The 25,717-nt window shown below is 46.3% G+C and overlaps 1 protein-coding gene across 6 annotated transcripts in view; it reads left to right on the top strand.

Annotated features, from left to right (window-relative positions):
• ELOVL5 (ELOVL fatty acid elongase 5) overlaps positions 1-12,779 on the top strand; it is a 72,323-nt gene extending 59,544 nt beyond the window's left edge. For 3 of the 6 annotated variants that reach the window (XM_032340266.1, XM_032340265.1, XM_032340268.1), the window contains 5 exons: positions 3,335-3,412; positions 4,808-4,979; positions 6,710-6,834; positions 9,445-9,579; positions 10,907-12,779. In XM_032340266.1, the coding sequence (XP_032196157.1) occupies positions 3,335-3,412; positions 4,808-4,979; positions 6,710-6,834; positions 9,445-9,579; positions 10,907-11,047 (651 nt within the window). In that variant the 3' untranslated portion in view covers positions 11,048-12,779. The other 3 variants (XR_004285067.1, XM_032340267.1, XM_032340269.1) reach the window with 3 other exon arrangements.
• Positions 12,780-25,717: the final 12,938 nt, after the last annotated feature.

Raw genomic sequence — 25,717 nt, 5'->3', positions numbered from 1 at the left:
CAGACCTGGAGTTCTTTGGCCTCCAGAGATACTGGGTGTTTTAGATACAGACTTTTTTCCCCCATTTATAGGAAGAGGGACAAGTGGAATTTTAAGGTAATTAGCTTAAGGAGCAAAGCAATCCAACCTGGATACCTTCGGAAAGACATTTTAAAAGAAAGGTATGTGTTAGTCCCTTCTGCTAGAGTTAACAGATCCTTCCTCAGTCTGTGCCTGCCCTTGAGGTCAAGTTGCCTACAGAAATACAAGGAAGAATTAGCTCTCTTCTCCCTCAGCTTCCTTGCCTGTCCCCTTTCCTACCAAGGCAGGCATTCATGAATGCAGTCATCTGCCTCCAGACGCGATAAACCAGAATAGCAGCTGGAAAACAGTGATGGTAGTTCCTAGAATTTTAAATTGATAAAATGCTAACATTTCAAAAACATTTCAAAAAGCATGTTTAGCGAGGATAATCATGGTTAATAAGTTTTTAATTTTGCCAAGTAAGGCTATCGTTTTAAATAAAGGTATCTTTTAAATTGCATAAATACAGGACTCTTGGGTGGCTCAGTGGGTTAAAGCCTCTGCCTTCAGCTTGGGTCATGATCCCAGGCTGCTGGGATCGAGCCCTGCATCGGGCTCTCTGCTTGGCCGGGAGCCTGCTTCCTTTCCTCTCTTTCTGCCTGTCTCTCTGCCTATTTGTGATCTCTGTCTTTCAAATAAATAAATAAAATTTTTTAAAAATTGCATAAGTATATCTTCATGAAGCACTTTGATATGTTGTTCTTACTTTTTATCATTTGCAGTAGTCGTGTGAAAACTCCCTTGAGAACCATTCGTTCTGTGTATGTATCCCTCATCCACAGAAGATAACTCATTGGTTCTCTCATGGGTTAGGAGGAAGGGCAGGGAAAACTACACTCTCTTCTCTTCTCTTCACCTCAGGTCTTCTGAGGGCACATATGCCAACACCCCACTCCCAACCACACTTTATTTTCAGGCTTTTTATCTCGATTCTTGGAACTCGGGATACGTCTGCATTTGGGGTGCTTAACCTGCTATGACTTGAGAGCACAATGTTGTCCAAAAGGATGATGTACCTTCTGATAAATTATCCTGCTGTTGTTGGTCTTTCAAAGATAGTGAAGTACAGCATAGTTTATGATCTGTTTATTAAAAGTCCAAATGTAGAAATTGTAGAAAATTAGAACCTTTAGAGATCATTTAGTCCAACCTCATCTTTTTACCTAAAAAGGGCCTGAGGAACTTAGCGAGCTCACCTCAGGTCTTGGGCCTCAGTGGACGGCAGCCTAACTCATCCAGGCTCCCTGGTCTGGTCTTCTACTTCCTAAGGAGAACTCTTCATCACAAAATGATGCCTCCAAACCCCTGTGCCGGTCTTTGGTCTTGAAAACCATGTTAACACTTAATACTTTCTTACATATAGAAGATGACAAAGCCAGAAGGCAGACCACAGAAAGGAAGTTAATAGAAGAAAAAGCAGTTTCTGAGAAGGGCTTTCAGTGAGAGTACAACGGCCACACCCGCTGTGGCATTTCTGAGGTCAGATCGGGTGGAAGTTTAACCGTCTGTCTTCAGGCCCTTGTAATCCCTTTTCTGCTTACCCAGCAGGAAACCTGTGGTTCCCACTCCTAGTTGCAGGTTGGAAGTACCTTGAGAGCTTTGTGAAGGCCCCTAAAGAGTCTGGTTTAATGATCTGGGGAGAGGCCAGGCAGTAGCAGGTTTAGAAGCTCCCCAGGTGGTTCTGTTATGTAACTAGAGTGGGAACCACAGCTTTCAGACCGTGGTTCACAAGCTTTGGCTGCATCAAAGTCACCTATAAAACAGCCTGTTGCCATGCCACTGGGCTTCACACCCAGAAATTTCTGATTCAGAAGGTCTAGGGTAGGGCTTGAGATTTTTGTGTTTCTAACGATTCTTGGGCGATTGCGACGCTGCTGGGTTGGGAACCACACTTCGTAAACCACAGTATTGAGTTCTCAAAGGCTCTGTGATCGTGTCTGTGAGGCCCTACCTTGATGGTGTACCCCCAGAGTTTGTTTTTAAAGATGTTATTTATTTATTTGACAGAGAAATCACAGAGAGGCAGAGAGGCAGAGAGAAAGGGGGAAGCAGCTCTCTGCTGATAGAGGACCTTGAGGTCATGAGATCATTACCCCTGAGGATCAGGGCCTGAGATCATGACTTGAGCTGAAGGCAGAGACCTAACCCACTGAGCCACCCAGGCGCCCCACCCCCAGACTTGATTCTGGGGTAGGGTCAAGAATTTCCATGTCTTAGAAGTTCCCATGTAATATTAATGCAGCTGGACTGGGGAACACACTTTGAGACCCAGGGTCAGTCTTTTTATGTGGGATACCAGATGAGATCAGGCACAAGGCAGGCCACCTCAGATTTCTCCCCATCTATAGTGTGGCAGTTGGCCCCCAGAGAGAAAGTCACCAGGAAACTCAAGATCACTGTAGGCTTTAGGAGGAAGCAGGAAGCTACGGTTTACATGGACAAGGAATAGCACCTCCTAGGTGTTTGTCTAGGACATAGTGTGGACATGCACAGGTGTTCAAATTAAACCTTCCCTCTGGACTGTCACAGTGGGTCCTTAAGTCTCATCTAGGCCAGGTGTCCTCACTGTAGACAAATGAGGAAACCAAAGAGAGCTGGTGATGCAGATCTGTAAGCTAGAGCTGGCATGTCCCCTGATTCTGGGGTCCTTTCTGTGACACTGCAGATTTCTGCTTTGTGGACCCAGTGGATGACACAGCAACAGGAGGTAATGAAGGCAAGGCTGGCCAAATTATCCTAGGTTTGACAGCAGTGGTTCTTGAAGTGTGGTCTCTAGATCAGGAGCATCAGGATCACCTGGAAACTTGTTAGAAATATGGATTCTTAGACCCCACCCCAGGCCTACTGGATCAGAAACACTCCCTAGCGATCCTGTTTTTACAGGCCCCTGAGGCAATTCTGGTACACCAACGCTCAAGTTTGGGAAGGGCTGAATTTGTGAAGGTGTGATCTCCCCTGAGATTGCTTGCGGGACTGAGCCTGCTGTCAGCTTGGTCAGGGCCTTGGGACAGCCCAGGGCATTGAGAATTGAGGGCCAGCTCAGTAAGGCAGCACCCTGGAGTGACTTTTGGTCCACCCCTTGTAAAACGGAGACTCTCCGGTATTCACACTGCCCAACATCGTGATTTTTGCCGAGGAGCAAAGACTGAAGTTGCGTCAGCCAGCCCAAGGTCAATTGTCAGAGATTCCGAAACAAATGAAGTTTAAGTGAGTACAGCTTTTCTGATTTCTGATATTGTTGGTGATGGACTTCTTCCTTTTTTTGTTTTAGTTAGTGACAGGAGTATGGGAAAACAGCTACAACTTCTTCTGTCAAGGCACTCACAGTGCAGGAGAAGCAGATATGAAGGTAAGGTCTCTCTCTGTTTTAAATAGTTTGTTTGTTTTTAATTGTGCAAAAGACAAAATGGCTCAGATCCTCACTGCCCAAGGTAATTCCTATTGACATTTTTAAAAAACCTATTTCCACATTAAAATTTGAACATGAGTGGTGTAAGAGAAAAATGAAAGTTTCATTTAATAAAAGTAAGTCCCGTTAATGGTTTCCAGGAAGAGGGGCCTGGCGGGCTCAGTTGGTGGAGTATGCGACTCTTGATCTTGGGGTTGTGAGTTTGAGCCCCACATTGGGTAGACAGATTATTTAAAAATAAAATCTTGAGGGGCGCCTGGGTAGCTCAGTGGTTTAAGCCTCTGCTTTCAGCTCGAGTCATGATCTCAGGGTCCTGGGATCGAGCCCCACATCGGGCTCTCTGCTCAGCGGAGAGCCTGCTTCCCCCTTTCTCTCTGCCTGCCTCTCTGCCTACTTGTGATCTCTCTCTGTCTATCAAATGAATAAATAAAAATCTTTAAAAAAATAAATAAATAAAAATTAAAAAAATAAAATCTTGAAAAAAAATTTGTTATTTACATTTCGGGGGGAACAAATAACTACATGCATTTTTCAGCATTTATATAAATGGGATCGTAAAAATAATGTCTTAAATGCTGTAATCATTCCTGAAAGTGCTGTCTGAGGGTGGTCTTTTGATTCTGACTTTCACTCTGAGTGGGTTCTGTTGTTGTTTTGTTTGTTTTGGTAGAGAGAGCACAAGGAGGGGAGCAGCAGGCAGAGGGAGAAGCAGGCTCCCCACTGAGCAGGGAGCCCAATGTGGGGCTCCATCTTAGGACCCTGGGACCATGACCTGAGCTGAAGGCAGACACTTAAGACTGAGCCACCCAGGTGTCCCCAGTGTTTCGTTTTAAATGAAAGACTGCTGCTTTAAATTCAGATGGGCATTCATTTCCTTAAAACTCTGTGGCATATTTAACTGGGCAGGGACCTGACACGGAAAGTTCCGATTCCTTTTCTTCTTTTCCTCATATCCTGGCCCCCTGCCCCCATGCCAGTCCCTGGAATAGCAGCACCACCTAGGAGGTTTTTCTGTGCTGATGGTTTTGCAGGTCACTCCATGGGGAATAGACAGGCTTCAGGGCTTTTGAACTTTGATCCTCTGGATTTTGTCAGTCTTGAAAGACGTCCATGCCACTTTAAAATTTCCCCTGTCATCATTCCAGACCTCCCCCAGCTTCCCCCCACCCCCCAGTATTCTGTTAGAGGCACTCAGAATGACCAGAGCTCCCAGCCTCTGAAGGACTCTAGGAGCCAGGGGGTGCTCAGGCTTCAGGAGTACCTGGGAGCCTGGGATGTTAGTAAACACTTCAGGGGTGATATTCCAGAAACACCGTAATGGTCTCTTCCTCGTAGATTATCCGCGTCCTCTGGTGGTACTATTTCTCCAAGCTCATTGAATTCATGGACACCTTCTTCTTCATCTTACGGAAAAACAACCACCAGATCACAGTCCTGCACGTCTACCACCACGCCACCATGCTGAACATCTGGTGGTTTGTGATGAACTGGGTCCCCTGTGGCCACTGTAAGTCTTACATTGTGGGGGGGAGGCGGTGCGCAGCACTGGGGACAGGTGTGAGCAGAGAGGCTGAATTGAAACCAAGGCTTTTAGTGAAGGTGCTATTTCTGTGGATTTCTAGGTCAAACACGGGAACTTTGTGTCCCAGTTGCATTCATGATAGTTTGTGTGGCTTGTGCACTCAGTAAGCTGACGAAACCTTTTTCTGGCTGACTTGGCAAGGTGAGGGAAATACCAAATTCCCAGCCCGGGGCATACAGGGAAATAGGGACAGTGTCCTCTATCACAGAGGACAGCTGTTCCAGGTTATTTCTAGTCCTTGTTTCTTAAAATTTGGAAGTCGTTTGACTGAGAGGGGAAGGCCAGAAAGATAGAACCACACCACTGAGGGAGTCCCAGGGAACACGACTAATGATGAAACAAGCTTTAGCTGAAGAGCACAGGAGGAGGTCTGCACATAATGATTATATAACGAGCCTGCCTTGTTCCCTGAAGCATGTTAGCAAGGCATCTTCAATGGCAAGCACCAAAATTTGAAGTAAATTCCCAAAGACAGATAGATACCTGTTCTTTTTAGAAAGCTTATGGTCTGAGGTCTCTCATAATTTTCAAAGATTAAGTTGTCTCCTTTAGGTTTAGCTTAGGAGTTATAACAGGTGTCCTGATCAAAATTTCTGCCATCCAGCACTGGTGAATTTTAGAACTTTTGGGTCTGTTCATGTGTTTTTTCCCTAGGATGGCACTGCCCTGAATTAACTGGCCCAACAAGATTCCCACAGTCATAGAATTTTAGAACTAGAAAGGTGACTCACCAAACCCAGCTCCCTGTGGTTTGGGAGGAAACTGACATAGTAGAAGGTTTGGAAGAACTCGGTTTCCAGTGTGCCATCCCCTCGCTGTGTTTTTCCCACCGTCACACTTCATGGCTCTGGATTATCTGATTTAACTTCCTAATAGGAACAGTGTCTCTTTACATTTTCAAAGAACTCTCAGGGTGGTAGATTTTAACGAGCCCCACTGGGCCCAAGAGAAACAACTAGGGCCTGGATGTGACTTGTCCAAGGTCACCCAGCCAGTTACTGTGATAGCCAGAAGTAGAGACTCCCTCCCTGAGCCCCTAGCCATGTACACCTCTGACTGTGCGTGGGAAAGCTGGTGAGTTCTGTTGGGTTGCCCGCTGTGGGGGAGGAGGACAGAGAGGCTAAAAAAGAACTGGTGGTTCTACTGGAAATTAAAAGTATGTGATAAAAGAGGAGTCTTTTATCTCTAAGGAACTGGACTCTGGATTGTTGTTGAAAAAAATATGTAGTCTCAGCAGTGCAGCCCTGGGGAATAATAAGGAGGCCAAGGCTTCTTCCAGCTCCAGCAGATGTGTTAGCCAGCCAGCTTTGAACCTCCTGCCCATCAGCTGCCTTCCCCAGGCCTTCAGCACAGCAGCCTAAAGCACCTTGCATGTAAAGAAAACCAGCTCGCTCTGGGAGTTGATTGGGGTTCTGGCAACAAAGCTGTGAGGTGGTCTCCTGACTCCTGTGTTAAATGCATGCCTGGCAGCCCAAGCTGAGCCCGGCCTTAAAGCACCCCAGTCGGCCTGCCCCAGTGGAAAGGGAGTCTGAGCACTGTTCCACATGCTGCTTACCAGCCCCTACTTGAACGTGTCTGTTTTCCGAATTTGAAAGGAATTTTGTTCCATGTAGAACACTGATGCATTCTCCTTCCCAATCCCCCCTGTTTTTCAGCGTATTTTGGCGCCACCCTTAACAGCTTCATCCATGTCCTCATGTACTCATACTACGGTCTGTCGTCTGTGCCCTCCATGCGCCCGTACCTCTGGTGGAAGAAATACATCACTCAGGGGCAGCTGGTAAGTCACTCAGTGCCTCTCTCCAGGACTTGCTGCCCGACAGACTGCTCTCCCTGCCTTTATTCACTGTTACTTAATAGAATCTAATGTATATCTTTCCCACCTTTTCTCTTTGATCCAACTAAACTACCTGCAGCCCGTGGAGCAGAGAATGTTCTTACTTCCAGCTGATGCAGAAACTATATCTGTGGGCAGCTAGTTGGGCTATAGAATGAGGACAGGAATCTAATTTCCTGACTTCAAGTTCAGTCCGTTTTCCTTAGTTTGTATACAAAGCATATGTTGCCTGGGTGTGTTTCCTAATTATAATCCAGAACCCAAAGTGACCACTGTGTCCTGGGTTCTTGGGAGTTTTCGAAGGACCAAGGAGTCCCGAGTGCTTATAGCCATTAGGCAGTGAGGGTGTCGGTAAGATCAGTGCCCGGTGACCACTCAGCCCCCGTGCTGTGAAGCACTTGTTGGCGAGGATGGCACCTGCTGTGCTTCAGACGACAGCCTCTTTCCTGACGTTGACCTTGAGGGCCCACCCAGCCGTTGTTGGCAATTGGTGATTACGTCCTACTGTCCTTTCTGAAGCTTCCCTGAGTTGTCAGGGTATGATTGACGCCTGTTTCTCTCCCTTTGTGAATTCTTTCATGAACTAATTACTGTTACCACTAATGTGAAACACTGACATTCGCTGAGTGTCTGGCACTCGTGCTAAGTAAGCAGGTTTACATGGACTAGTCCAGAAGCCTGAGTTCATGTTCTTATCCCCATTCTATGGATGAGGACACTGAGGCAACAGGCCTAACCCAGCTGACTGAGGGGTATAAAGTTTCAGCCCCAGCCTTGCCTTATCAACATATTTTTCTAAAGAACCATGCTGATTCCAGTCTTCCCAAGTCAATTGTGATTTTTCAATATTTAAAAATAACAGTCTGGGAAAAAAAATCTGAGAAGATCATCTGAGCTACTTAAGTGTTTGACATTTCATTATCACCTCTTTGCCAGCTGCTTTCTAGTCCTTGTTAATTTTTTTCACCCACCTGTGAGGAAGGATTATTGTTCCTTAACCTTCTCGTTATGCTTGAGAAGTGATGTGGAGATCGATTTATACCACACAGCCGTGGCCTGGCAAAAGCAGAATTTAAAAGAACAGACTGCGGACATTGGTCTCCCATTAAGCTCTGCCCTTTGAGGTAGAAGACTGCACCCAGTTTGCCTAGATTTATTTTAAGCACCGCTCCTAGTTATTCCTTAACCTAGAGTACTCACCTTAAAAAAGAGAAGAAAGTGGGGAGGGAAGTAATTTCTCTCGAGAAACCCTGGGGGCTGGTCCAGAAATCCAGTGGGCAGAACCCTGCCCCCTGGTGATGGTGGTACTCTTTTTTTTTTTTTTTTTTTGGTGGTGGTACTCTTGAAGAGTCACCTTCCAGTAACCACACCTCATTGTAATCTTTCCCATTCAATATTTATTCATCAGAAAAATCTGGACTTAGCATTATATCTTGGTAGAAGTTAAAATCTGTTGATCAGCCTTCTTCAAACCAAAGAGGTACATGGGTAAGAAATAGGAAGAGTTGGGGCACGTGGGCGGTACAGTCAGTTAAGTGTCTGGCTCCTGGTTTCAGCTCAGGTGGTGATCTCAGGGCAGTGAGCTCCAGCCCTATGTTGGGCTACATCCTCAGCAGGGAGTCTGCTTGAGGACTCTCTCCCTCTTCCTCTCACACACTCTCTCAAATAAATCTTTAAAAAAAACAGAGAAAGGGGCGCCTGGGTGGTTCAGTGGGTTAAAGACTCTGCCTTCGGCTTGGGTCATGATTCCAGGGTTCTGCAGTCGAGCCCCGCATCGTGCTCTCTGCTCGGCGGGGAGCCTGCTTCCCCCCCCCCCCCCCAGCCTGTGTCTCTGCCTACTTGTGATCTCTGTCTGTCAAATAAATAAAATCTTTTTAAAAAAAATAAAAAATAAAAAAACAGAAATAGGAATTGCACATCCCACAGCAACATCACCAGTTCTCTTTAAACATACAGCCCACACACCCTTCCTTTCTCCCTTAAAAATATAAAGCAAGAAAAAATTACTTGGCATCTCTCTATACAGGGTCCCTAAGGTTTGTGTGTGGGGCGGGGGTGGGGGGATTAGGTTTTCCTTTGTTCCCCAGCTTCATTGAGCTGTACAAGACCTGTAATGTTGTGTATGGTGTGTGGTGTATGGTGTACTGATAGGGTATATGTATGGGTTGTGAAATGATTGGGACAGTAACACCCAGTTCACACCCACAGTCACGCTGCATAGCTATGGGGTTTTTTCTCGTGACAGGAACTTTTACGATCTACTCTTAGCAACCTCCATGTATACTATATAGCGTTGTTAACTATTCTCCAAATTTTAGAGAAGGTGGTTTAAGCAGAAGGAAGGGGAGGAGAATGTATATGACAAAGGCACATATATAATTTAGGAGAAATTTATGCATGAACGTATGCTTAGTGTCTATGAAGGGACTTCACCTCCAGAAAGGCCTGTGAGTGTCTTTCCATGGACTCGGTGTGCTGGGTGGAGAGCCCGTCTGGCGTGGCACCTTGTCGGTGCGCCACGGCTGCACTGTGCTGTGTCCCCTCTCCCACCAGCTGCAGTTTGTGCTGACAATCATCCAGACCAGCTGCGGGGTCATCTGGTCGTGTACGTTCCCTCTTGGGTGGCTGTACTTCCAGATTGGATACATGATCTCTCTGATCGCGCTCTTCACAAACTTCTACATTCAGGTAAGTCTTGCTCTTCCGTGGCAGTTGGGCCTTGTGGCCTTTTCAGCAAAGACCCTCCTCTGTTCATTTAAGGAGGATGACCTGTGGAAAGAACCCCTCCTGCATGCCAGACAGCAGGCTCTGGTGCAGTCACAGTGACAGGGCAACCCCTACCTTTGGGAGGGGACTGCCAACACAGGAGATGCTGGTATCTGTCCCAAACCTCCAGAGTTCTAGATCTTCGGCAGAGGAGCCGGGGATTCACGTGGGAACGCCACGCTGTTCGGCAAGCTCTGTTGTTGCTTTGCTCGCAGCCGACTGCGGGCATGTGACGGGAGAGTTCCGTCAACAGTCCCGCAGCCCCGCCGCCCTGAACTCTGGGACTACATAAAATGTCTAAAGAAATGTGCATCACAGCCCTCAGCTGCAGACAGAAATCTGCCCTTTCGTCCCCGTTTCCTCACACCTCCACTGCTCACGTCTGGAGGCTCCATTCATTCCCAAGTGCAGGATGGAAGGTCAGTTTTACTCAGAAGGGTCCAGTTAGGGCAGATTGCCTCCACTGGATTGCTTTGTGGCTCCCCGTTACCCCTGGGTGAGGTGTGTTCCTGCCCCCATGGGCAGCATGCAGTTCCAGGCAGGCACCAAAGGTCGGGAGGCAAGGCAGGGGCCACGGATATGGAAACAGTAAGGTCCGGGGGGGTTGAGCAGCTCCTTGGGGGCGTCCCATGTGGCCATCCTTGTGCACCTCCCCCACCTTTCATCCCACTCCCCTGGGCATGGAGGCACATTCCAGGGAGCTGCCGCATGGGGGGGTGTACCCATGTGGGGACATTCATCGACATGAGGGAGGACAAAGGCTGGGAGCTGGCAAAACTGAAATCACTATTCTAACTGCTTGTGGCAGCATGGCGTTGTGTACATATGGGCCAAAGCCATTGCCAAAGTCCCGAGCAAATCCTGAAGGTGAGAGATGGGAGTGATAGAGAGGTACCACAGAGTGGGGGAAAACAGTGTGGCCATGTGACCCCGATACTCTGTAACCCCATCCAGATACAGAGAGGGCATGGCCAGGGGAAGTGTACTTTGAATTTTCTACTTCATTTCTAGAATAGTCCTTACATTGCAGCCCAAACCCCTGTGAACTTCCTCAGGCTACGCCTCAGGAAGGGAGGAGTGATGGAAACCAGTGGCAGAAAACGTTCCCAGGGTTGCTTGACCACAGACCTTACGTCTCAGTGGCATCGGGTCCTAACAGGAATCTAGGCTTAGAGTTAGGAAAGCGGGGCGCCCCCACCCCCCAGCAGAGCACCCTGTCACACGGCCCATCTGCCCTGATGCATTTCAGACTTACAAGAACGGGGCCTCGCGGAGGAAAGAGCACCTGAAGGACCACCAGAACGGGTCCGTGGCTGCCGTGAACGGACACACCAACAGCTTTTCTTCCCTGGAAAACAATGTGAAGCCGAGGAAGCAACGGAAGGATTGAAGCGGAAGAGTTGAGAAGCCTCCAAAACCCATCGTCTGATTGTAAGCACAGCTTGAGCTGTGCCCGATGCTTGTTAACAGCTGCTGTAACTCGTCCTGCCTACAACAGCGTGATTCATATAGGACCTCCTTCATCGTTCAAAACCCCTTGAAAATGTATACAGATTATACGTAGGCATAAGATTTAACATTTCTGGGCTCTCACCGACCCCTGCGCTAGACTGTGGAGGGCGTATTATTGTAGTATACGACACTGCTGTTGCCTTATTAGTTATAACATGATAGGTGCTGAATTGTGATTCACAATTTAAAAACACTGTAATCCAAACTTTTTTTTTTTTTTACTGTAGATCATGCATGTGATTGTAAATTTGTACAATGTTGTTACGTAGAGAAACACACATGCCTTAAAACTTAAAAAGCAGGGCCCAAAGCTTATTAATTTAAATTAGGATATGTTTCAAGTTTTTATTCGTTTTTTAATAGCTCTTTAGGAAAAAAAATCAAAGACCGTAATTTATGAAACTAGCGTGTGACACATAATTTCAAGTGACTTGTACATGTGAAATCAGAAACGGCACCTTCAGTTTTGTAATATTGGCTTTAAATCAGGCAGGCTCAAATCTAGTGGAAGGTCAGTTTAACTTTTTAACAGATCTTATTTTTTTATTTTGAGTGCCACTATTGATAATGTAAAAAATGGGGGGGGCTCTAAAGGAGTCTTGATGAAACCTAAATATATATTCTTTGTCTTCAGGATTTTAGAAAGTATGTAGGATGAGTAGGACATTTAAAATTTCTGAAATGCTAAGTGTTTTTATACAGGAAACAGTGCCCACTTTGCTTTCCACTTGCGAGAGAGAGGGTGTGTACTTTTCAGAAGAGATCATTGAATACCATTTGACAGAATCCCATAGATGAGCATTGGGGAACTGGTTGCCAGGGTCCAAATTTAGATTGGTTTCTGTACTGCTGTCTGTTTTGACACAAACTTCTTTTAAAATGTGCCTAGCTTATAAAAATGAATAAAGGGGGAAAAGGGGACCTTAAAAAAATTTTAAGGTAAAATTAAACAGATAGCTACTACATAAGAGAACTGGGAAATTGGGTAGAGATAATTTGTTTCATGTAAATCTAATAGTACCTGTAATTTTCTTTTTCTGCGTAGAATCTAAAGATTTGTGTAGAACTGCTTATTTAAAAATGAGACTGCTTATCATAAAATCGTGTCTGTCACCCTTGAGGCAGTGGTCAAACAGATAAGGAGTATTGTGCGTGTCATTTTAAAGTGTTGAAATTTAGTCTCTGAATACCTTCTTTGTGGGGAGAAAAAACAGTCATTGAACCACTCGTGATACATTTTAGAAGGTCATCGACAATGTATAAACTAATTGTTGGTTTGGTATTTATGTAAATATCAGTTTATCATGCTTTAATTTTGCACATTCATATTATATAGGGAGCCGATTGGTTCTCTTATTAGTCTTGTGGGTTTTCTGTTTGGAAGGAGTCACAGCATCTGTTTACATTTACCTTATCAAATCTAGAATGTGTATATTTGTAAATGTTATGTCTTCCTAGGTACTAGTTTGCAAATGTCTTTACATATTTCAATACAGAAACTATAACATTCAATAGTGTGCTGTCAACGTGTGCTTTAGCTCATCTGGATATACCCACACTGTTAAATAATGTCTAAACATTAATCATTAAAACTTTTTTGATTACCTGTGCTTGTGTGTTATGTGGTTTATACACTGCTGATTTGGACAGACTGGAGAAAAATCCAGTCTTCACCTTCTAGGAACTCACCCCAATAAATGTAGATAATTGAGGTGGAAAGGTTATATTGTGTAGCTCAGCTCACATGAGGAAGGACCCCCGCATAGTGAGGCATGGTGGTGGTTTCTCTGGTCCCCCAAAGGTCCCAGCTTTCCAAACATGCTTCTTCCACTTGTCTTTCCCCCTCCCTCCCCATACTTTTGGCTGTTAGTTATTTTCCTTTCCTAGGTTTACACCAGAGGTCTGCAAATGTTTTCTGTAAAGAGCCAGATAGTACGTGTTTTAGGCTTTGCAGTCCATACGGTCTCTGCCCCGCTTTCGACTATACCATCGTGGCGTGCAAAAGCAGACACAGACCATATGTGTATGAATGGTCATGGCTGTGTTCCAGTAAAGCTTTCCTCACAAAACGGAAGGTCTACAGCCATAATTTGCTGACCCCTTCTCTAGAGTAATGAGAGCCCACATTATTCCCAAAACTCTGCCACTTTCTTTGCCAAAGACCATTTTTTGCCCCCACCGTCCCCCAGCCTGCCACAGTCTTGACGTACAGGTCCAACCATATACACGTGGAGTCATGACCTAAATGGCCCCCGTCCTTCCATTTCCTGCATAACACACAGTCCCCAGCATAGGCTGGATCTTACTTAGCTTTTGAGTGCCTTCTAATTTGTCATTACCACCTTAAAAATGTCATGTGAAACTGCATTTAGTTTTGGGGTACTGTCTGAAAAATACAGAGGACTGCTAGGGTTTTGGTGGTGATAGTCCTATCCTTGCCCTTCCCTTCTAAGTCCAGAACACATTTTAAAAAGAGGACCTTAAAAAAAAAAGAAAGAAAGAAAAACAGGACCTAGAAATCAGATAAATAAGAATCAAAATATTTCATCTCTTACTGGAAAGACTGGATTGGTGATGCTAAAACCACAGCAGGATTTCTTACCCTGGCCGATAACCCTACTGATGCAAACTTACCAGGGCTGGCCCTTCCACGGCAGTGCTTAGTGGCATTTGTTAGTCTAGGGATGAACTGGTGATTAAAATATTTTGAGTATCAGCCCAGTTATGGACCCACCGTAAACTACATGCTCCTTTGCAGTGTTGTTTTCTGTCCTGATGACGTTGCCACGCCAAGAAAATACACTCGTATCTCCCCGTCTTGGCAACCAGAAGGTTGTCCTCCCCTCAGAGAAGTAAGTGGGTCAGAGGGCAGAGCAAGGCCAGATGTGTCCCCATCCTTTTCCCTCACAGGGAAGCAAAAGGGCATGCTTGCCCACCAGGATGGAAAGGGGAGGATTCACATCTCCCCTCTTTTTAGCAGCCTAGCCATGCATATGGAAAGGCGGTGTAGCCTAATGTGAGGAGCACAACTTGGCGCCTGATCGTCTGGTTGGACTTCCATCTGTGTAACTTTTAGACAAATACAGTGCAGATGCCCTTGGAGCCATATCAAGCACAGAGTAAACCCTCTGTGTGAGCTATTCCCTTCAAGATTGTGTTCTGTGCAATCTACCCACTGGTCTCTTAAAACTCTCAACTATTGTTTTGCTATTTCCTGGCTTGGCTGCTGTCCTAATCCTATCAAGAAAAACAGAAAAGGAGGTTACTTTGGTGTGACACTGTTGAATCAAGAGCTGGAAAGAAACCAGCAATCCTTAGCAGTCAGAATGTTGATCACCTCTATCATTCCAGATTTTACCAGCATTTTCCATTAAAGTTACCATGCCGGGGTTTCTAGAAGCTTTATTTTGCCTTGGGAAAGTAGGGCAGTGCTTCTCAGGATCTGGTCCTCGGTCGTTCAGGGATTCTCCAGAGTTCCGACAGCTCTGCTGTGTGATCCTCTTTGAAACAGATGTCTCCCACTCTGTCCACATCAGTCGTAGAATTGAAGTACTGAGCAGGTGTTTTTCTGCCGTCTTTATTTGGAAGATCCTGTGCTTATTGGAGAAAATAGAAGCAGGTTAGTGGTTGCCCTTACCTATACCATCATCAACTAATTCTCATTCAAGACACCATTTTAAAGCTCATTTTTTGTCATCTTTGACATTTTTATGAGCGTCACTTCCTCTCTTTTCCAGCATAGCAGTGGCACTCACCCCAAGGGAGAAAGTTCCCAAGGACCAATTCTTGCTCCTGCTTTCATAAGATACCCGGACCCGGCTTTTGGTGTAAGGTTGTGGCAGGTGGCTCAGGCTCCGTGGTGGACATTGTAGGAACAAGCAGAGTAGAACCCAGCAGCTGACGATGTAGTGATGGCAGAGAACCAATCACACGGTTGTTGGGGGTTGTCCCCTTTCTCAGATGGTCCAGACTCTTGGGAACGGTGCTAACTGCCCCCTCGGTGACCTAATCGTGTTCTTGTGTTGACCAGACCTCGGGAAGAGTGTTACCTGGCTCACTGGGAGAGTGCTTGGAACACAGGGATCTGTGAGATAAGGCTTTTCAGTTCTTAAAGGAGCCTGTGTTAGATTGGGATCAAACATGGGCACGGGTGATTTCACAGGGTACTCTGTGGCGAGTTTGTTGTGAAGTGGATGTATCCAACGACTGTAATAGTTCATGGAGAGAGAACTCTTCCACTGAGGTGCCCGAGAAGAGCTCTGTGAGGGTGGGGGTTCTTCCGAGCCTTTGTGGACCATCGAGATTTCAGGAGGTGGAGACTGAGGGTCCTCTGGGAGACAGCATGGCGGCTCTAGGAAAGTACAGGAGCCCATAACTGAGAAGGATGAGATGACACATCTGTTGGAATCGTTGGCTGTGTAAGAGAAAGTGCTTATTTTTTTAAAGGTGAAGTGGGAAGAGTGTGGAATGTGGGTGTTCCCACTGATGACATGTGCAGGACGTGGCTGAGAGTTCCCAGGAGGAGGTAGTAATTACACCTTCTAAGGTTATCCCTCGCTATGCCTCCTGCCTACGTGCCCTCCTCCTGCTCTCCTTCATCGGCAGCACTGAGGAGGGACCTGAAGTGCTTGTAAGGAGACTTGGAACTCACCTGTTAGAAATCCATGGGAGTCTGTCGGGCAAATTCAAAGGGGCCTCTGCCCTTGTGAAAATTCCTTCTAACCAAAGAAACTAGCATTTGAAGTCTGAAAACTTGGGACACCTGAAGGCATGGCTCACAGGCAGGATTCCATGTTGCCTTGGAAACAAATGCTTAAGTGATTATGTCAACACATACTACGACTGGCATTCTGTATTCAAACAACAAGTCATAGGTGTGGGTTTCCCATGACTGATGAATGTGACAATGTTTCAGCAAAGCTAGCACTTTCCAGCGATTGTATGCCCTCCCCTTGACGGGGTTCCCAGTGAAACAGGTACCTATTTGGAGCAAATCATCCAAACCGGTGTCCCACAACTTCATGCCTCCTTGTACCCCTCACGGTGCTCCAGTCAGCAGCAGTCCTTTGTAAGACTATGGGACCAGGCATTGTCGGAGCCCCTTCTGCCTGCCCATGGGTGCCCTCTGCTCTCGGAACACCGGGTAAGACAGATGAGAAGACCAAGGCTGGAATTCATGCAATGCCCTTATTCAGGAGAGCAGCGAGGATCCAAATCTTGGGCTTTCCTAAGGGATTGGGAAGAGGAACTTGTGGTGGCCCCAAGCTACACCCTCAATTCCACCCTCATTTTAGAACTGGGTGCACTAGGACACATGTCTTCCAGCATGGAAGGCACTCTTGCCCGTGCTAGAAGGGGTCTCTGTGCATTGGGAAGGGGCACAGCGGACATGTTAGAACCCAGGCTTTGCCATTCCTTGTGGGATTGCAAGCAAGTTACCTCATTCTTCTGAACTCCCATTTCCTGCACTGAAAAGAGAGAGGGAGATGCTTAGCACAGCTGGCTGGGGTGAAATGCAGAGAGAAAATATGAGCTGTACAGTAACAGTCACTTATTCTCAAGGATGAAAGACCCCACAGGTAAGTAAATGAGGAAGAAGGTACATGCCGATAGCTTTTGTATCAGACCTTAAATCTATTCAATACAAATTATTCGTATTTAGTTATCCTTGGTTGAAGCTCAGTTAATAATACCTTTTGGGGGGCACCTGGGTGGCTCAGATCGTTAGGCATCTGCCTTCGGCTTGGGTCATGATCTCAGGGTCCTGGGATCGAGCCCCACATCAGGCTCCCTGCTCAGTGGGGAGCCTGCTTCTCCCTCTCCCTCTGCCTCTGCCTCTCCCCCAGCTTGTACTCTCTCTGTCTGTCTCTCTCAAATAAATAAAACAAGTCTTTAAAATAATAATAATAATACCTTTTGTAAGGGAACTCAAATTTCTTTAAAAAGTGGATGAATGGGACATTTAAGTTTAGTGGTATCACAAAATGATATTCAATAGCAAAATTGTCTTTCACAGAATGTCTTAAATTTACCACAATACTGAAAATAATTCGTGATTTAAATGTGGCTTTTTTATGAAATGGGGTCAAGGAACTTGGCAACCAACCTCTCTAGCCCCAGATCTAAATGAGCACCGACTATGTCCCGGGACCTGTGGTGGGATTTGCAGGGAGGTTGCTGAAGAAGCAGAGGCAGGGAAAGATTGGGAGAGAGCACACAGTTTGGATAAAAGGATTAAAAGTGAACTATGGGTGCAAGAAAAGAACCAGAGAAAGGGCATCGTTCTGGAGACAGTTTTTCTTCTGATCTAAATAAAAGTGCTTTCTCCACAGCCTTCCAGATCCCTGAGGGCATTCACCGTTGGGTCAGGTGTCCTGGAAGGGTGTCAGGCAGAGACAGGGCCATGGTCTGAATGTGTGTGTCCCCCTCTCCCTGCCCCCAACCCTGCCAGATTCCTTTGTTGAAGCCTAACACACAGTGTGATGGTACCTGAGGTGGGGAATTTGGAAGGTGATACCGTCAGGAGGGACAGTCCCTGTGACGGGAAGCCTGCCTTGTGCAAAAGACCCCAGGGAGCTCGCTCCTCCGTTCTGCCTTGTAGACAGGGAGAGAAGATAAGCTGACCCTCTGTGAGGGAGTAGGCCCTCACCAGACAGCGCCTCCAGTGGCACCTTGGCTGTGGACCCCCCAGCCTCCAGAACGGTCGTGTTTATTGTGCATAAGCTGCCGGGTCTGTCGTCTGTCAGTCTGTCATGTTCTGTTAACCAAGCCTGCACAATCTAGGACACGGGCCTAGCACCAGGCACCAGTGGAGTGAGGCCCGGGGAGCTTTCCTCCTCCCGTCAAGACACGGCAGCTGTCCTCCCCATTCTGTGGGGGAAGCTGAGTCCAGAGAGGATAGTGACCTGTGACCTGCCCCAGGGGAGTGGGGCCTCTGGAGCAGTGCGCTCTCCTGTTCCCAAGCTGACGCTGGCCCTGAGAGCTCGCTGTGTGGGGAGAGGCCGGCCTGACAGCAGCCCCTCAGACCAGCTCTTCTCAGCGCCATGAATGGCTGGATGTACGCGAATCATGCCGGCTGCTTCCTGTTCAACTAGGTGAGAACTTGCCCACAAGTCACATCTTATTGGGAAGATACCCATTACCTAGTGAGGGTTTTCAGTTAATGGATTAGAACGTTGGGAGAGTCACTCGAAAAGATTCCCCAAATATTAAAATGTCTGACTGAAAGCTTTGGAATAGTTAGAGGGCTTTTACACCATTTCCTTCATTGTGAGATGCCGATCAGTAAAAGAAAAACCGCCGAGTCATAAAAGTTAACACCAATTAATACCTGTAAATTTAATAAAACTTTTTCAGAAGAAAAATTTGTTCATAAAACCTTTCTAAAAAGATTTTATTAATTTGAGAGAGAGAGAGTGCACAGGGGGAAGGGAAAAGGGGAGGAAGAAGGACACGCTGACTCCTTCCTGAGCGTGGGGCCCGATGTGGGGCTCAACCCCAGGACCCTGAGATCACAATCTGAGCTAAAATCCAGAGTCAGCCGCTTAACCCACTGCACTGCTGAGGTGTCTGTCCCCTGTTCATAAAACCTAAAAAAAAAAAAACAAAAAACTAACAGTGAGGGGCGCCTGGGTGGCTTAGTGGGTTGAGCCTCTGTCTTCAGCTCAGGTCATGATCCCAGGGTCCTGGGATCGAGCCCCACATCGGGCTCTCTGCTCGGCAGGGAGCCTGCTTCCCCTCTCTTTCTGTCTGCCTCTTTGCTTTCTTGTGATCTCTCTCTCTGTCAAATAAATGAATAAAATCTTTTTAAAAAAAATAAAGCACACAGTACTTTCACAAACCCTTCAAAATAGAGAAAACTAATTTCCTCTAGTTTAAAAAAAAAAAACTAACAGTGACGTCTATTCATATAGACAATTACGTAACATTTATCTTTTTCAGCATCATGGTAAAGCTTTTGAGTCTAAGCTTCTCCAAGACACTGAAGAAAATTCCAAATCATTTTGGCTACAGCATCTTGGCCGTGGACTGCTTCCTCCCCTCCCCCACCACAATTCTTCCTCTGCACGTGCCCACTCTGCTTGAGGCATTCTGCATGTTGCTGGGGAAACGACAATGAAAAGATCACCTCATTCTGGAAGAAAGACAAAGACAAAATAATTACAAAATGCGGTGGCCCTTCTGAAGGAAACCACCAAGGAAGGTGTTATTGTTGAGAATAATCTCTTGGGCACTGTGGGAATGGAGATCATTTGAGGGATATGGAACAATAGTGGCATAGTTAGGCAATTCTTACTTTCCTGAGCTGAATGAGATCTCACTGGAAGTTTCACGCCTTCTCTAGAAAGTCATCTGAAGCTTCTGATAGCACTCCCTGTTCACCTGAGCAATAGGGCTTCCCCGAGAGTGTGTGAGTCCGACACCAGGCTCTGAGGATTCTGTGAGCCCTCACTCCAAGGCTTGGCAATTCCTACCACCCTCAGTTGCATTGCTGCTGCGTGACAGGTGGGCTGCTACGTAGACAGCGTGTCCTTTTAACCCTGCATCTCACACTGGTCTCTCTGAAGATTTTTTTTAAGATTTATTTATTTATTTTGGTGGCAGGGAGAAGTAGAGGGAGAGGGGGAGAGAGGATCTCCAGCAGCCTGCCCGCTGAGCGCAGAGCCCGACTCGGGGCTTGATCTCACACCCCTTGAGATCGTGACCTGAGCCCAAATCAAGAGTCAGACGCTTATGTGACTGAGTTAGCTAGGCGCCCCGGTCTCTGAAGATTTTTTAAAGTGACAATTTAGGATTCAAATTACAATGAATTCCAGAGTGAACAGGTAGTGCCAACGTGAACCGATGATAAATGGGTCAGCAGATGCTCCTCAATGCATGGCACAATCTGCTTGGCTGCCGGCAAATTTCATTAATGAGAAGAATAAGACAAATCTCCATTTCAGAAAGTCCAAAATGGTGCCTGTATTTGCAGCAGGGGTGTCTGTAGGATCTCACTGCATTCTGGGAGATACAGTATAGATCCAAGCAGCCCACTATTTCTAAGACGCTTGAGAGCAGGAACGGTGTCTAGTCTGTATCTATATCCCTAGTGCGTGCCCAGCACAGCTCCAAACACAGTAGAAGTCTAACAAGTGGTGTGATGAATGAAAGTACTCAGGAAGTATTAGCTGGTGTGATAGTGAAAACAGGCTTTCCGGTCGACTGGATCTGAATTGAAATCCCACCGCCACTCAATAATCATGTGTCATGGATTGAATGTTTGCATCCCCCCAAATGCATGTTGAAACCCTGCCCCCCAGTGTGATGGTATTGGGAGATGGGCTTTGGGAGGTAGTGAGGAGTAGAGAGGTCATGGGTGGAGCCCTCATGAATGGGATTAGTGTCCTAGTAAGAGTCAGAAGAGAGCTTGCTTCTCTCGGCTGTCTGCTACATGAGGATACAATGGGAAGTTGGCAGTCTGAAGCCCAGAAGAGGGTCTCACCAGAACCTGACCACACTGGCACTCTGGTCCCAGACTTCTGGCCTCCAAAACTGTAAGAAAGAAGGGTCTATCTGTAAGCCACCTAATGAATTGTCCTTTGCTACAGCAGCCTGAATTAAGACACAGTGTGACCTTGTCAAGTTATCTAATGTCCTCTAAAACTCAGCATGGTTCTCTAGGATTGGTGAAAATACATATTGTTCACATGGTCTACAGGGGGGACTCAGAAGGATTTATCCACACATAATAGGTGTTGGTTATGCAAGGTGGCGGTATAGCAGAAATAAAGTCTGCTTTTCTTGATAATCTCATCTGTTTCCACAGTCGGCAAAACCAAAAGACAACAATAAAATGGGAGAAGATATTTGCAAATGTCTTCTTAGGTAAAGGGCTAGTATCCAAAATCTGTAAAGAACCTATCAAACTCAACATCCAAAGAAGAATAATCCAGTCAAGAAATGGGCAGAAGGGGCACCTGGGTGGCTCAGTGTGTTAAGCCTCTGCGTTCGGCTCAGGTCATGATCCCAGGGTCCTGGGATCGAGCCCCACGTCGGGCTCTCTGCTCAGCAGGGATTCTGCTTCCCTTCCTTTCTCTCTACCTGCCTCTCTGCCTACTTGTGATCTCTGTCTGTCAAATAAATAAAATCTTAAAAAAAAAAAAAGAAATGGGCAGAAGACATGAACAGACATTTCTGCAAAGAAGACATACAAATGGTCAATAGATGAAAAAAAGTTCAACATCACTTGGCATCAGGGAAATACAAATCAAAACCACAGTGATATACCACCTCACACCAGTCAAAATGGCTAAAATTAACAAGTCAGGAAAAACAGATGATGGCGAGGATACAGAGAAAGGGGAATGAATCCTCCTACCCCGTTGGTGGAACGCAAGCTGGGGCAGCCACTCTGGAAAAAAGTATGGAAGTACCTCAGAAAGTTGAAAATAGAGCTACCCTATGACCGAGCAGTTACACTATAGGTATCTACCACAAAGATACAGATGTAGTGATCTGAAGGGGCATGTGTACCTGAATGTTTATAGCAGCAATGTCCACAATAGCCAAACTATGAAGAGAGCCCAGATGTCCATTAACAGATGAATGGTAAAGAAGATATGTTATAAATATACAATGGAATACTATGCAGCCATCAAAAAATGAAATCTTGCCACTTGCAACGACATGTATGGGAATAAAGGGTTTTATACTAAGTGAAATAAGTCAATCAGAGAAAGACAATTATCATATGATCTCACTCATGTGGAATTTAAGAAACCAAACATCATAGGGGAAGAGAGGAAAAAATAAGGCAAAATCAGAGAGGGAGATATACCGTAATAGACTTGTAACCATAGGAAACAAACTGAAGGTTGCTGGAGGGGCGAGGGGTGGGGGGTTGGTGTAACTGGGGCATGGACATTAAGGAGGGCACGTGATGTGATAAGCACTGGGTGTTACATAAGACTGTTGAATCACTGGCCTCTACTTCTGAAACTAATAATACATTATATGCTAATTAATTAAATTTAAATTTTTTAAAAATCTCATGTTTCCAATAGACCTAGGATGCCAGAGCAGCTCATCTGAATTATAAAACCACCAAAACCTGACAGCCATAATGACCAGCACCCAGAGACTCTCCCCAGAATCCCTCTATGCTCCCAGCCTGCTGGGACCTGACGTGGTCACTGCTGGGCTCAGGGACCGGGAGAGTCTGTAATGAATCAGCACGTGGGAAAGAGCACGGAAGAGCAGACTAAGGGTCACTAGCTTCCCCCTGCCTTAGGGTCACCTCTGGATGATAGCTTCACAGAGTATAAAATGCTGATTCTTCCCAATGACCTATAGGCCCTCCCTGAGCTGGCCGCCCACCTCCTTGGATCTCTCCCCCTACAACACATTCAGCCACCCTCGAGTCTTCGCTGGTTCTCCGGTGGCTCCTCTCCCATCTTGAGGTCTCTGTCCTTGCTGCTCGTCCCCAGAGAGTCATTTTCACGACTAGTTCCTGTTCTTAAATGCCACCTCCGCAAAGAGGTCTTCTCTAACTACCAGATCTAAAAATCACACACGCCCCCGCCCACTTCCCCTAGCCACACACACTCCATTCTCTTACTTGGCTTTATTTTGCTTTATAACATTTTCGTTATATTAAATATTTGTCTCCCTTCTGGAAGGCAAAGACTTCTTCTCTGGCCGGGCACCTAGGAGAGTCTCACAGGTTTGAATAAACGAACTTGTGAACAAAGGAACCTGAGATGATTAGTGTAGATGTCGCCCACACTCTCCCGTGGGGGGACTGTAACCTTGTCTCACACCAGAAGGACACTGTGCTGTTAATAGCCCTCAGGTTATCAATACGACATCTTAATCATCTCAGAAAAGTGGGCCAGATATATTTCGGAAAGGAGCATATGACCAGTGAACAGTCAAATCCCACCAATGTTAAGAATTAATGAGCTGTCTGTTCCCTTATGAACTTAAAGTATAAATTCTGCTGCTCTGTGTCAGTCAGATTTAGAACGGAAGACTACAATAATTGTGAAGGTGAAGCACAGCATTGGGAACTATTTTTAGAGTCCTGCAACAAAGGAGGGTTTTTTTGTTTTTTTTTTAAGCACTCAGTGGAGCATGATTTGATTTTATGAACGTTCTTATCTACTTCTTGAATTCTAGCTTGGGAATTATGATCATCCCAATTTTCCTAGTTATTAGAATTCACAAACACTTATTGCCTAAAGAGAAGGGAATGCAGGGATGGTAGGTTTGTCCAGTGAAGAAATTAAAGAAATCCAGAGGTCACACTATTGTTAATTGTCTTTGAGCTTCTTACCATTTCCCCGGTTAGGCATAGCTGGGCAGTGGGGGGCACCCACGGGCAAAGAGGGGCAGTGATCTGCCGAAGGGTTTTATAGGCATGACTTCAGATATTATAACAACGATCCTTCATTCGCTGCTCCGAGAAACAACTTTTGGGACACAGAGTCAAGACAGAAAACGCTCGGCATCAGCCCGGCGGGACCAGGGAGGGTCTGATGGGGCGAGTTCTGGGGGGGCAAGTTCTGGGGTGGCGCGGAAAGGCAGCAGCGGCAAGGCCCGAGAAGGTCAAAGAGCTACAGAGAGACGCAGGTGATAAATACCATGAAAGTCAAGTTGGAGAGACAGAATGAAGAGCACGGGGGAGGGAGAGAGCCTTTACAGTGGGGACACTGGAAATCCTGGCCTCACTTCTCCCCCTCCTCCAGCAGACGGGTGAAAATCAAACTGAAACCTATCAACTTCCTCGGTTTCCTTCCCTGTCTTCAATCCTTTATCAAACCAAGGCCCAGACAGACCACTGCATGGAAACATCACTCCGTTTTCATAAGGCCAGGCATACCATTGCAAGGGTGTTTGTAATTTTAAAGAAGGGTGAAAACCTAAAAGTGCAACTGAGTGGATTGAGGGGCCTCCAGGATGATGAAAACATCTTATGATGTGAGAAAACAATCCTGGAAATATTATCAAATTAAAAAAATGAGTTACAAAAACAAGTTATCCATCAGTTTATACCACATTTCCTTCCAATTTGTTAAACTGCGGTCATCTGCATATGGAAAAAGGCAGGAAGGAAACATCAAAATGTCAACAGCAATTATATCTCAGTGGGAGGATTACAGGTGATACTTATGGTCCCCTTTGTGTTTCTCTAACTCTTCTGAAGGTTCTGCAGTAAACATTCATTTTTGGTATAATGCGGGGGAGTCATTCCATTTTTCGGAAAGAATCAGTCCACCAGCAAGTGATTCAGCCTGTCTGAAAGGCATACCTTTGCAACAATGGGAGAAAACCACTTCCCTCTTAAAGATACTTGTTTTCTAAACCATGGTTTTCTAGAAGAAGAACATGTTTATTTTAAAGGGTTTTTTATTTCAGTAGTCTCTACACCCAACGTGGGGCTCGAACTCAATGACCCTGAGATCGAGAGCCACGCGCACTTCCAACTGAGCCAGGCACCCCAAACATTTCTGTTTTAGAGGGCAGCAAGCAGCTGTGAGATCTTACACAAGTCATTAAATCCTTTTCAAATGAATTGACAGCCCCTCGTGCTGTCCACACAGACGTCCACACTCTGTCACTTGGACCTGGCGCTGCTTTCCTGTTTACCTCACAAGATTAATCTTGGGTTCCCAAACCCCCCATTCCATGGAAAGTTAGGGAGGGCTGTTCTAGTCTCACAGAAATACAGTCAAGCCTCCTCCTCCTCCTCCTAGAAGGCCAGAGAAGAGGCTGCCTGGGAGAGAGAAATCTCTGCAAGGAGAGAACTGTAGGAGACGAGCCATGAGTCACTCAGTGAGTCACCGAGGAAAACGGCAGAGGCGGCAGGAAACGTTCTCAGCCCGGAGCCCACTAAGGTCTGCTGCAGGAATGGAAGTTCAGCCTTTACCCAAACACAGTGTGGGCTTCACAGCACAATATTTTGACTGTTCTGCCATCTGGCAGTCTTGGTGTGCCGCCAGACTGGCTCTGAATATCTCTTCCACGAGAGAGTCGTGGCCATCTAGATACAGAGAAGGGGCGGGAGTTTGTCCCAGGTCATCTTGGCCAGCAGTCAGGGTCAGAACTAGGCAAACTAGTCACACGGCCACTGCTTGACATGAGCACCCTCGAACTCCCCTGGTGGTCATTGAGAGACTAGTCAGAATTTGAGTCCCTAAAGCTGCTCTCCCACTAGCGTTGTAAGCTGGTTCCTTACGGTGGGATGAAAGACTTGGTCCAGTGCTAGGAAAACCGAAGGCAGAAGTGAATGAGGAAGAAGGGTGAGGTCAAGCAAATTTAGGGGAAACATTGCTCACTTTCCCCCAGAGCAGAAGCACCCACTCTCCTATTCGAAAGTCTGGCCTTAAAGCAAGGCCAGTGGAGACTGCTTTGAGAAACACATTACCTGAGGGGAATCCTCATGGGCAGGACTAATCGCGGTGCTGGGGGCTTTCCTTAAAATTCCACGGAGGAGGGGCGCCTGGATGGCTCTTGGTTTCGGCTCAGGTCATGATCTCAGGGTCCTGGGATAGGGCCACAGGGCGAG

This window comes from Mustela erminea, chromosome 4 (assembly GCF_009829155.1).
Source record: "Mustela erminea isolate mMusErm1 chromosome 4, mMusErm1.Pri, whole genome shotgun sequence".
In the NCBI taxonomy this organism is placed as follows: Eukaryota; Metazoa; Chordata; class Mammalia; order Carnivora; family Mustelidae; genus Mustela; species Mustela erminea.
The sequence above is the reverse complement of the archived record's forward strand: the minus strand, read 5'-3'. Positions and strand labels throughout refer to the sequence as shown.